A 13,474-nucleotide genomic window follows, 5' to 3' on the forward strand; every position below is an offset into this window, starting at 1 on the left:
TGAAGTTGGAGGAAGGGGAATAGATTGAAAAGGAGGATCTCATGACTCGAAGAGCAGCTGCCACTTGGTGTAGTCATCCTCCAGGGCAGACAGTATGATAAGGTCTAAGTGAGAGGGGGGTGGGTGCTCAGAAAAGGCCTGAATGTCGTCTGTTTCAATGACAGTCTGGTTCCTACAAGGCAGCGTAGGGAATCAAGCCGGGAAGAGCTCCTCTACATAGATTTCCATCCTCACCAACTGGGGGCTCCTTCCGCAGGGCCAGTGCTTAAAACCCTCACTGCCAAGTTTCTCTGCAAGCTCCTATTCTCACTGTGTCAAAGAGTGTGTCTCTAGTTTGGTTTATATAAAGATCTAGTTGACCCAAAAGGTTGTCTCTGAGATCTGACGAACGCCACACCTTTTAAACTCTTCCTTGCAGTGTTTTACTGTTGGCAGTGCACTTAACCTCCTAAGCCTTGTCATTCTCAGCTTTTAGCATGGAGATGGTCATAGCACCATCCTCATAGAGCTGTTGTGAGAAATAAATGAAATGATGAACCTGCAGCTCCTAGAACAGTGGCTGGCACATAGGGAGGCCTCATCAGTCATGGCTATTGCCCAAGCTCCCCTAGCAGTCAGGAGGCAGGAACTGGTAGCCCTGGCTAATGGGTCAGGAAATAGGGACTTGACCAGTTCTTGGAACTGAGAAGTCCAAGGCAGGTGTGGCTTCAGGTACAGCTTGATACAGGGACTCAAGTGATGACACCAGGACATGGTTTCTCTCTCTCCAGCTCTCAGCCCCTCTCCCTCTGAGTTGGCTGCAAGATGGCTTCAGCAGTAGGCCGCCCCTCATTGTAGAGCCAGTGCAGTAGAAGAGGGCACCTGTCCACTCTCTCTGAAGCCCCAGGAGTGGTCTCCTCACACCTCCCTGGCTCTGGCTGGATGGCAGAACCTTCCCCAAGTGAACCACTGAAGCCAGAGAACATGCAGCCCAGCTTGCTGAAGATCCACCTCTGGAACTGGGGGCAAGGCCAGCGCTACCCAAACCTCTCAGGCAGGGAGACTTGCTTCCCGGAGGGTCACTGGTGGTGCCAGGAGGGAGGAGATGGCCGCTGAGTGGAAAACTGCGGTGAACCCACAGCGGCCGCCCAACCTGAGGAGCAAAGGGATTTAACTTCCTTTGGCTACTGACTGGCTGGTTAGGGAGAGGTGTGCTTCCACTTCCCACAGGGCCGGCTTGAGCACCTAGAGGCCTCAGAGCTGTTCCCCCGTCATTGCTAAGTGTTAGCAGGTCAGTCGGTTCAGCAACTCTCAGGACACCAACTAGTCCACAGAATTCAAAGATTGCGGTGAATTTCAGTAACACTCTTTAAAAAGAGTTGACATTTAAAAAAATATTTTTTAACTTATTTTTATTTATTTATTTTTGGCTGCGTTGGGTCTTCGTTGCTGCACATGGGCTTTCTCTAGTTGCGGCGAGAGGGGGCTACTCTTCGTTGCGGTGTGTGGGCTTCTCATTGCAGTGGCTTCTCTTGTTGCGGAGCATGGGCTCCAGTAGTTGTGGCTCACAGGCTCAGTAGTTGTGGCTCGCAGGCTTCAGAGCACAGGCTTGGTAGTTGTGGCGCATGGGTTTAGTTGCTCCGCGGCATGTGGGATCTTCCCAGACCGGGGCTCAAACCTGTGTCCCCTGCATTGGCAGGCGGATTCTTAACCACTGTGCCACTAGGGAAGTCCTTCAGTAACACTTTTAATAGACCTGCCAATTAATAAAAATAAACCCAGCCATGGAAATCAAACTCATCTGAGGCTATTTCCTATTCTTGTCATGGGAAATTGTAGGAAAGTGCACATTCCTTAAGAATGGAGTAAACTGGGCTTCCCTGCTGGTGCAGTGGTTGAGAGTCCGCCTGCCGATGCAGGGGACACGGGTTGGTGTCCCGGTCCAGGAAGATCCCACGTGCCGCGGAGCGGCTGGGCCCGTGAGCCATGGCCGCTGAGCCTGCGTGTCCGGAGCCTGTGCTCCGCAACGGGAGAGGCCACAGCAGTGAGAGGCCACGTACCAAAAAAAAAAAAAAAAAAAAAGAATGGAGTAAACTTCCTCATCTTCGTCCCAGAACGCCCCCATCAGTCGGGCCTTTTATCTCGTGGCAAACATGACCCCTCCCCGCCACCAGCTTGCTTCTGACCCCCTGAAATGGGTGTGTGCTTTACACACGTGCTCTCGTCACACCTCCCAGTTACTCAACGTGTCGCAGAGGAGGGCACTGAGGCTAAGGGGAGGCCAGGCTGCCAGACAGCTGACCATCTGACTGTCCCCATCTTTGACTCCCACGTGTGGTACCCACACACCCGCCCAGAGGTGTTCCTCGCCCGTCCTCAGGGAGATAGCCCAGGGTGCCTCCTCAGATTCTGGCTCTTGCATTTGCGTCCATGGGGCTGCCTGCCGGTGTCTTCTTCCTCTCCCTCAAACTCGCCCACTTTTAAACCCTGTGTTGTCAGAAGCCTCTGCTGCTGAGTTGGAGTCCTCACTCCACACATGATCGCTGCCATGCACCTTCGGTGGCCCAGGCCCAGAGCTGGCTGTGAGGATACAGTCCAGCCATCACCGGGTTCTGGGTTCTTCAGGGAATGAATTCTCCCATCTCAACTATCACAGCAAAAACATTTCTCCCTCAGCATTCCCTCAGAGCATCACCCCAGCCCTCCTCCATAGCCCTCGTGTGAGGACCAGGGGGGAACATCTGTGCCGGAACAACAGCCTCAAGTGCCAGAGGTGGGCACAAGAGGTTTAGCATCCTCCCGGCACTGAACCTGTCTGATGAGAGCTCCTTACACCGTGTTCACAGGTGACTGCTGGCTACTGGCAGCCATTGCCTCCCTCACCTTGAATGAAGAAGTCCTGGCCCGAGTCGTCCCCTTGGACCAGAGCTTCCAGGAGAACTACGCGGGGATCTTCCACTTCCAGGTAACTTAAGAGTTGGCTCGAGCTTCTCCTGAGCAGGTCCTGAGGGCTAGGAGCAGGTGCTGGGGGCCAGGCAAGGACACTGAGAGACAGCAGGAAGCTGCCTGGCCTGTCGTCGCCCTGGGACCCTGTAAGGACAGCAATGCGGAGGAGGGCGGTAGGGCAGGGCACTCAGGAAGTAATTCCCACATTTCTTTAAGAAAGTTGACTATTTGGGGTCTGAGACAAAATGTTAAGGTACCACTTGCTGTTCTCCTTTTATGCCGGTAAAGGAGAAATAGCATTTTGAAAAGCATAAGTCTGGAGGGGCAGGTGTGGCCTGGGAGGGAAGGGCAGGTGCCTCTGCGCTCGTTTCTCAGCGAGGCTGTACCTGCAGGAGGAGGGCTAGAGGGGAGCGTCTCCTCGGGGATGCGATGGGCTTGGGGAACCGGCGCCCAGGGGCCGGGCAGGGAGGAGCCAGCTGCGGCTGAGGCTCTCAACCCCCCGCACACTGCCGCCACCTCCCCCTCCTGCAGTTCTGGCAGTACGGCGAATGGGTGGAGGTGGTGGTGGACGACAGGCTGCCCACCAAGGACGGGGAGCTGCTCTTCGTGCACTCGGTAGAGGGCAGTGAGTTCTGGAGCGCGCTGCTGGAGAAGGCCTACGCCAAGTAAGTGCCTGCCGTGCCCGTCCCCCCGCAGCCTGCCCCCAGCTGCCCTGCATTCTGGGAAGCAACACGGGACTTAGGCGAGGGCTGTCCCGAAGAGAAGTCCTCTGGTACAGAAGGACTACTTTGGACAAGATTGGGCTCTCAATTCTAGGAGATAACGCACCCAGCTCTTGCCGTTTTTAACCAAATGCACAGGAACGAGTCATGGTACTGATCGTGCTGGCCTTGAGAAGAGCCTCTGCTTCCTTGGCAGGTCATGTTACATTTTTGTCAGCTAAATACAGCAAAGAGTTGCTGCCCGTGGGCAAAACTATCCACTGCAGAGGTATGAAAATGATGCAGACTTGCCCACAGTACATAATACGCTGAGTAAAACTGGTTTCCCCAGCCGGGCCCCCGCCCCCCCCAGGCTGCCCGGAGTCGAGCCTGTCCAGCGCTTAGCACTGCCTGTTCTCAGCGGGACGCCCACGTCGGCCCCCCTCCAGAGTGGCCGGGTCCTGGCCCTGCTATCTGGGCTCCCTCTGAGAAAATGACCGGCTCTCAGGCATCAGGAGGATTTCTGTTCCTTCCAGCCCCTGCCAGGGAGGAGGGCCAGGAGTCACACACCCAGCTGTGAGAATCTGGGGCCTGAGATGCTACTAAGTCTTATGCTTTAACAGTAGAGTTAGGGAAGCCACAGGGCGCCAACATCGCCATGGGGAGAGACCAGCCCCTCCTAACACAGCACACGGAAGCTGCTTTCATTACTGAACTGTTTTCTTTTAAGCTATAAATGCCAAACAGCCAATTTAGCAGACCTCCCCTTTCCTGCCAGGATGTAGAAAGAATCAATACAGGAGGTTGGGCCAGATAAACACCGAAGTCCTTCCTAACTCTTAAGGTTCTGTGAGATTTTTCCAAAACCTTCACCAAGTACCAGGCAGTGGTAGCTTTGGCGACAGTCACTGGCCCTCGTGGGCACCCGGAGGTGGAGACAAACCAAGGAACGACCGAGCAGGGGGTCCCTGCAGCATCCAACAAAAGAGGCGTGGGGGGAGGGGCACTCTGAGAAGCAGAAGTGTCCGCACCAGGTGGCAGTGGCATCTGTCCCCTCCTGCAGGATCAATGGGTGTTACGAAGCACTCTCCGGGGGTGCCACCACTGAGGGCTTCGAGGACTTCACCGGAGGCATCGCCGAGTGGTATGAGTTAAGGAAGGCCCCTCCCAACCTGTTCAGGATCATCCAGAAAGCTCTGCAGAAAGGCTCTCTCCTTGGCTGCTCTATCGATGTAAGTCCAGGCCTCCCTCCCTGGCCGCACCCCCATCTGCTCTAGCTGAAGGGAGCCTCCGCCAACAGTGACCAAAGAGACCCACTGCCCTCATTCCCCACACGGTTGGCGCATCCTTTGTCCACCATAGTGCACCTCACCCGGAGCCCAGGGGCGGCTAGGCAACCACCCGGCTGGCTGGGGTACAGCCGCTGGGGCGATGGTGACTCCAGCCTTTCCTTCTCCCACCTGCTTACAACCCTCAGCCTCCTTGGACTCACCACCCCGGACCACAGCTTCCCTGAGAGTCCCCTGCCCTCTGCTGGGCCCAAGGCAGGACCATTCTAGACACCTTCTGCCCCACCTGTGGGGCCTATGACCGCAGGGAGCCCAGCAGCCTTCCCTCCACTGCTGCAGGGTTAAGGGGCCCGTGGCAAGACTTCAGAAGGCACAGGAAGGAACCATTCCCACGTGCCACCCTTGCTGGTGAACGTCACCAGAGGAAGGGAGGTGGGCACAACCCCTGTCCCCAAGGAGCCTCCAGGCTTTGCCTGTGCCCGGCACCGGAGCCCTGTCCTAGCTCTGGTCCCTGTGGGGACAGGGGTAAGAAGTGTGGCTCTGGGGGCCCAAGTCTCTGTCTGACTCTAGGCAGGGATTCTCAGACTTTCTCTGCAAACCATGTTTGCATGGCAGAGACCCTTTCTACTCCGACACAGCCCTTCTCATTGACCCAGACAAAAAGAACAACCTCCATCAGAACAGATGGGGAAGGAATGACTGGGGAAGTTCTAGTAGAACAGAAGCCAATTCTGAAGTCAGGCAGAAACGAACGGCTGTCCTAGTGTAAACCCTGCAGTGGGTGGGGCAGCCCTCGCAGTTTCAGGGGACTCAGCGCACCTGGGCCGCCGATGCCGTCCAGGTGTGTGTCCTGAGTCCCCTCCACGGTGTGCCCTTTCCTGCGGGAATTTGTGACCGCGCCGGGCACACACGAGTGCAAGCGCCGCTCTCCCAGAGGGCTGCCCTCGGCCTCTTCTCTGGTTGTGAATAGCCGGGCAGCGCCTCAAAGAAGTAGTAGGTGGGCCTCCAGGCGGGAGCGAGAGCCCTCCACCCGGGCCAAGGCGCTGCTGAGCCCTGAGCAACGGAGGGAGGGAGGGAGGGAGGGAGGGAGGGAGGGAGGCAGCCGGCCTGGGACTGATTCTCCGACATTTCCAGATCACCAGTGCTGCAGACTCGGAGGCCATCACCTTCCAGAAGCTGGTGAAAGGGCACGCGTACTCGGTCACTGGCGCCGAGGAGGTAACGCCTGGCAGGCATTTTCGGGGGTCTTTGTCTTGTTCGCCCGATGGCAAAAGCCATTTTTGCTGCTTGCTGAGGGTGGGGCCCGTGTTCCCCAGTTCTCGCTGCAATTCAGGGCCAAGGGGATGGGCCGGCCCTCTCCAGCCCCTGCCGGCCACGTGCTGCCCTCTGCTGGCCACAGGTCGGTCCAGGCCCTCTGTGCCACTGAGTTCCACAATTGTCTCGCTCTTCTGGACCAGGTAAGATAATACAACAACACTGCATCTGTGTAGTGTTCCGTCCTCTTCAAAGTGCTTTCATGAGACTTCCGGGAAGATGGCGGAAGAGTAAGACGCGGAGATCACCTTCCTCCCCACAGATACACCAGAAATACATCTACACGTGGAACAACTCCTACAGAACACCTAATGAACACTGGCAGAAGACCTCAGACCTCCCCAAAGGCAAGAAACCCCCCCCACGTACCTGGGTAGGGCAAAAGAAAAAAGAATAAACAGAGACAAAAGGATAGGGACAGGTCCTGCACAAGCGGGAGGGAGCTGTGAAGGAGGAAAAGTGTCCACACACTAGGAAGCCCCTTCGTGGGCAGAGACTGCGGGTGGCGGAGGGGGAAGCTTCGGAGCCGCGGAGGAGAGCACAGCAGCAGGGGTAAGGAGGGCAAAGCGGGGAGATTCCTGCACAGAGGATTGGTGCTGACCGGCACTCACCAGCCGAGAGGCTTGTCTGCTTGCCCGCCGGGGCGGGCGGGGCTGGGAGCTGAGGCTCGGGCTTCAGTCGGAGTGCAGGGAGAGGACTGGGGTTGGCGGTGTGAACACAGCCTACAGGGCGTTAGTGTGCCACGGCTAGCCGGGAGGGAGTCCGGGGAAAAGTCTGGACCTGCCGAAGAGACAAGAGACTTTTTCTTCCCTCTTTGTTTCCTGGTGCGCGAGGAGAGGGGATTAAGAGCGCTGCTTAAAGGAGCTCCAGAGACGAGCGCGAGCCGCGGCTACTAACAGCACGGACCCCAGAGACGGGCATGAGACGCTAAGGCCGCTGCTGCCCCCACCAAGAAGCCTGTGTGCGAACACAGGTCACTATCCACAACCCCTTCTGGGAGCCTGAGCAGCCCGCCACTGTCAGGGTCCCGGGATCCAGGGACAACTTCCCGGGAGAACGCACGGCGCGCCTCAGGCTGGTGCAACGTCATGCTGGCCTCTGCCGCTGCAGGCTCGCCCTGCACTCCGTGCCCCTCCCTCCCCCCGGCCTGAGTGAGCCAGAGCCTCCGAATCAGCGGCTCCTTTAACCCCGTCCTGTCTGAGCAAAGAACAGACGCTCTCCGGCGACCTACAGGCACAGGCGGGTCCAAATCCAAAGCTGAGCCCCTGGGAGCTGTGAGAACAAAGAAAAGAAAGGGAAATCTCTCCCAGCAGCCACAGAAGCAGCGGATTAAAGCTCCACAATCAACTTGATGTACCCTGCATCTGTGGAATACCTGAATAGACAACGAATCATCCCAAATTAAGGAGGTGGACTTTGAGAGCAAGATTTATGACTTTTTCCTCTTTTCCTCTTTTTCTGAGTGTGTATGTGTATGCTTCTGTGTGAGATTTTGTCTGTATAGCTTTGCTTCCACCATTTGTTCCGGGTTCTATCCATCCGTTTTTTTGTTTTGTTTTTTTTCCTCTTAATAATTATTTCTTTATTTTAATAACTTCATTATATTTTATCTTTATTTTATTTTACTTTGTCTTCTTTTTTTCCTTCCTTCCCTCCTTCCTTTCTTGCTCCCTCCCTCCCTCCTTTCTTTCTTTCTACTTCTACTAATTCTTTCTTTCTACTTTTTCTCCCTTTTCTTCTGAGCCATGTGGATGAAAGGCTCTTGGTGCTGCAGCCAGGAGTTAGTGCTGTGCCTCTGAGGTGGGAGAGCCAACTTCAGGACACTGGTCCACAAGAGGCCTCCCAGCTGCACATAATATCAAACGGCGAAAATCTCCCAGAGATCTCCATCTCAACGCTAGCACCCAGCTCACTCAACGACCAGCAAGCTACAGTGCGGAACATCCTATGCCAAACAACTAGCAAGACAGGAACACAACCCCACCCATTAGCAGAGAGGCTGCCCAAAATCATAATAAGTCTACAGACACCCCAAAACACACCACCAGACGTGGACCTGCCCACCAGAAAGACAAGATCCAGCCTCATCCACCAGAACACAGGCACTAGTACCCTCCACCAGGAAGGCTACACAACCCACTGAACCAACCTTAGCCACTGGGGACAGACACCAAAAACAACAGTAACTACGAACCTTCAGCCTGCAAAAAGGAGACCCCAAACACAGTAAGATAAGCAAAATGAAAAGACAGAAAAACACACAGCAGATGAAGGAGCAAGGTAAAAACCCACCACACCTAACAAATGAAGAGGAAATAGGCAGTCTACCTGAAAAAGAATTCAGAATAATGATAGTAAAGATGATCAAAAATCTTGGAAATAGAATAGACAAAATGCAAGAAACAGTTAACAAGGACCTAGAAGAACTAAAGATGAAACAAACAGTGATGAACAACACAATAAATGAAATGAAAAATACTCTAGATGGGATCAATAGCAGAAGGCAGAAGAACGGATAAGTTACCTGGAAGATAAAATAGTGGAAATAACTACTACAGAGCAGAATAAAGAAAAAAGAATGAAAAGAACTGAGGACAGTCTCAGAGACCTCTGGGACAACATTAAACGCACCAACATTCGAATTATTGGGGTTCCAGAAGAAGAAGAGAAAAAGAAAGGGACTGAGAAAATATTTGAAGAGATTATAGTTGAAAACTTCCCTAATATGGGAAAGGAAATAGTTAATCAAGTCCAGGAAGCACAGAGAGTCCCATACAGGATAAATCCAAGGAGAAATACGCCAAGACACATAAAAATCAAACTGTCAAAAATTAAATACAAAGAAAACATTAAAAGCAGCAAGGGAAAAACAACAAATAACACACAAGGGAATCCCCATATGGTTAACAGCTGATCTTTCAGCAGAAACTCCACAAGCCAGAAGGGAGTGGCAGGACATATTGAAAGTGATGAAGGAGAAAAACCTGCAACCAAGATTACTCTACCCAGCAAGGATCTCATTCAGATTTGATGGAGAAATTAAAACCTTTACAGACAAGCAAAAGCCGAGAGAGTTCAGCACCACCAAACCAGCTCTACAACAACTGCTAAAGGAACTTCTCTAGGCAAGAAACACAAGAGAAGGAAAAGACCTACAATAACGAACCCAAAACAATTAAGAAAATGGGAATAGGAACATACATATCGATAATTACCTTAAATGTAAATGGACTGAATGCTCCCACCAAAAGACACAGATTGGCTGAATGGATACAAAAACAAGACGCATATATTTGCTGTCTAGAAGAGACCCACTTCAGACCTAGAGACACATACAGACTGAAGGGATGGAAAAAGGTATTTCATGCAAATGGAAACCAAAAGAAAGCTGGAGTAGCAATTCTCGTATCAGACAAAATAGACTTTAAAATACAGGCTATTAGAAGAGACAAAGAAGGACACTACATAATGATCAAGGGATCGATCCAAGAAGAAGATATAACAATTGTAAATATTTATGCACCCAACATAGGAGCACCTCAATACATAAGGCAAATACTAACAGCCATAAAAGGGGAAATCGACAGTAACACAATCATAGTAGGGGACTTTAACACCCCACTTTCACCAATGGACAGATCATCCAAAATGAAAATAAATAAGGAAACACAAGCTTTAAATGATACATTAAACAAGATGGACTTAATTGATATTTATAGGACATTCCATCCAAAAACAACAGAATACACATTTTTCTCAAGTGCTCATGGAATATTCTCCAGGATAGATCATATCTTGGGTCACAAATCAAGCCTTGGTAAATTTAAGAAAACTGAAATTGTATCAAGTATCTTTTCCGACCACAACGCTATGAGACTAGATATCAATTACAGGAAAAGATCTGTAAAAAATACAAACACATGGAGGCTAAACAATACACTACTTAATAACGAAGTGATCACGGAAGAAATCAAAGAGGAAATCAAAAAATACCAAGAAACAAATAACAATGGAGACACGACGACTCAAAATCTATGGGATGCAGCAAAAGCAGTTCTAAGAGGGAAGTTTATAGCAATACAATCCTACTTAAGAAACAGGAAACATCTCGAATAAACAACCTAACCTTGCACCTAAAGCAATTAGAGAAAGAAGAACAAAAAAAACCCAAAGTTAGCAGAAGGAAAGAAATCATAAAGATCACATCAGAAATAAATGAAAAAGAAATGAAGGAAACGATAGCAAAGATCAATAAAACTAAAAGCGGGTTCTTTGAGAAGATAAACAAAATTGATAAACCATTAGCCAGACTCATCAAGAAAAAAAGGGAGAAGACTCAAATCAATAGAATTAGAAATGAAAAAGGAGAAGTAACAACTGACACTGCAGAAATACAAAAGATCATGAGAGATTACTACAAGCAACTCTATGCCAATAAAATGGACAACCTGGAAGAAATGGACAAGTTCTTAGAAAGGCACAACCTGCCAAGACTGAACCAGGAAGAAATAGAAAATATGAACAGACCAATCACAAGCACTGAAATTGAAACTGTGATTAAAAATCTTCCAACAAACAAAAGCCCAGGACCAGATGGCTTCACAGGCGAATTCTATCAAACATTTATAGAAGAGCTATCACCTATCCTTCTCAAACTCATCCAAAATATAGCAGGGGGAGGAACACTCCCCAACTCATTCTACGAGGCCACCATCACCCTGATACCGAAACCAGACAAGGATGTCACAAAGAAAGAAAACTACAGGCCAATATCACTGATGAACATAGATGCAAAAATCCTCAACAAAATACTAGCAAACGGAATCCAACAGCACATTAAACGGATCATACCCCATGATCAAGTGGGGTTTATTCCAGGAATGCAAGGGTTCTTCAATATACGCAAATCAATCAATGTGATACACCATATTAACAAATTGAAGGAGAAAAAACATATGATCATCTCAATAGATGCAGAGAAAGCTTTTGACAAAATTCAACACCCATTTATGATAAAAACCCTCCAGAAAGTAGGCATAGAGGGAACTTTCCTCAACATAATAAAGGCCATATATGACAAACCCACAGCCAACATCGTCCTCAATGGTGAAAAACTGAAAGCATTTCCACTAAGATCAGGAACAAGACAAGGTTGCCCACTCTCACCACTCTTATTCAACATAGTTTTGGAAGTTTTAGCCACAGCAATCAGAGAAGAAAAGGAAATAAAATAATACAAATTGGAAAAGAAGAAGTAAAGCTGTCACTATTTGCAGATGACATGATACTATACATAGAGAATCCTAAAGATGCTACCAGAAAACTACTAGAGCTAATCAATGAATTTGGTAAAGTAGCAGAATTCAAAATTAATGCACAGAAATCTCTTGCATTTCTATACACTAAGGATGAAAAATCTGAAAGTGAAATCAACAAAACACTCCCATTTACCATTGCAACAAAAAGAATAAAATATCTAGGAATAAGCCTACCTATGGAGACAAAAGACCTGTATGCAGAAAATTATAAGACACTGATGAAAGAAATTAAAGATGATACAAATAGATGGAGAGATATACCATGTTCTCATATTGGAAGAATCAACATTGTGAAAATGACTCTACTACCCAAAGCAATCTACAGATTCAATGCAATCCCTATCAAACTACCACTAGCATTTTTCACAGAAGTAGAACAAAAAATTTCACAATTTGTATGGAAACACAAAAGACCCCGAATAGCCAAAGCAATCTTGAGAACGAAAAACGGAGCTGGAAGAATCAGGCTCCCTGACTTCAGACTATACTACAAAGCTACAGTAATCAAGACAGTATGGTACTGGCACAAAAACAGAAAGATAGATCAATGGAACAGGAGAGAAAGCCCAGAGATAAACCCACGGACATATGGTCACCTTATCTTTGATAAAGGAGGGAGGAATGTACAGTGGAGAAAGGACAGCCTCTTCAATAAGTGGTGCTGGGAAAACTGGACAGCTACATGTAAAAGTATGAGATTGTATCACTCCCTAACGCCCTGCACAAAGATAAGCTCAAGGTGGATTAAAGACCTAAATGTAAGGCCAGAAACTATCAAACTCTTAGAGGAAAACATAGGCAGGACACTCTATGACATAAATCACAGCAAGGTCCTTTTTGACCCACCTCCTAGAGAAATGGAAATTAAAAACAAAAATAAACAAATGGGACCTAATGAAACTTAAAGGCTTTTGCGCAGCAAAGGAAACCATAAACAAGACCAAAAGACAACCCTCAGAATGGGAGAAAATATTTGCAAATGAAGCAACTGACAAAGGATTAATCTCCAAAATTTATAAGCAGCTCATGCAGCTTAATAACAAAAAAACAAACAACCCAATCCAAAAATGGGCAGAAGACCTAAATAGACATTTCTCCAAAGATATACAGACTGCCAACAAACACATGAAAGAATGCTCAACATCACTAATCATTAGAGAAATGCAAATCAAAACTACAATGAGGTATCATCTCACACCAGTCAGAATGGCCATCATCAAAAAATCTAGAAACAATAAATTCTGGAGAGGGTGTGGAGAAAAGGGAACCCTCTTACACTGTTGGTGGGAATGTAAATTGATACAGCCACTGTGGAGAACAGTATGGAGGTTCCTTTAAAAACTACAAATAGAACTACCATATGACCCAGCCATCCCACTACTGGGCATATACCCTGAGAAAACCATAATTCAAAAAGAGTCATGTACGAAAATGTTCATTGCAGCTCTATTTACAATAGCCCGGAGATGGAAACAACCTAAATGTCCATCATCGGATGAAAGGATAAAGAAGATGTGGCACATATATACAATTGAATATTACTGAGCCATAAAAAGAAACGAAATTGAGCTATTTGTAATGAGGTGGATGGACCTAGAGTCTGTCATACAGAGTGAAGTACGTCAGAAGGAGAGAGACAAATACCGTATGCTAACACATATATATGGAATTTAAAGAAAAAAAATGACATGAAGAACCTAGGGGTGAAACAGGAATAAAGACACAGACTTACTAGAGAATGGACTTGAGGATATGGGGAGGGGGAAGGGTAAACTGTGACAAAGCGAGAGAGAGGCATGGACACATATACACTACCAAACGTAAGGTAGATAGCTAGTGGGAAGCAGGCGCATAGCACAGGGAGATCAGCTCGGTGCTTTGTGACCGCCTGGCGGGGTGGGATAGGGAGGGTGGGAGGGAGGGAGAC

The 13,474-nt window shown here is 48.9% G+C and overlaps 1 protein-coding gene across 1 annotated transcript in view; it reads left to right on the top strand.

The window, feature by feature from the left end:
• The window catches only part of CAPN2 (calpain 2), a 62,040-nt gene that overhangs the window by 26,617 nt on the left and 21,949 nt on the right, over positions 1-13,474 (top strand). Inside the window, exons 3-6 of the mRNA XM_060127501.1 lie at positions 2,826-2,944; positions 3,457-3,590; positions 4,690-4,858; positions 6,050-6,133. Of these exons, the coding sequence (XP_059983484.1) occupies positions 2,826-2,944; positions 3,457-3,590; positions 4,690-4,858; positions 6,050-6,133 (506 nt within the window). The remainder of the gene's footprint in view (positions 1-2,825; positions 2,945-3,456; positions 3,591-4,689; positions 4,859-6,049; positions 6,134-13,474) is intronic.

The sequence above is a fragment of the Lagenorhynchus albirostris genome, chromosome 2 (assembly GCF_949774975.1).
Source record: "Lagenorhynchus albirostris chromosome 2, mLagAlb1.1, whole genome shotgun sequence".
In the NCBI taxonomy this organism is placed as follows: domain Eukaryota; kingdom Metazoa; phylum Chordata; class Mammalia; order Artiodactyla; family Delphinidae; genus Lagenorhynchus; species Lagenorhynchus albirostris.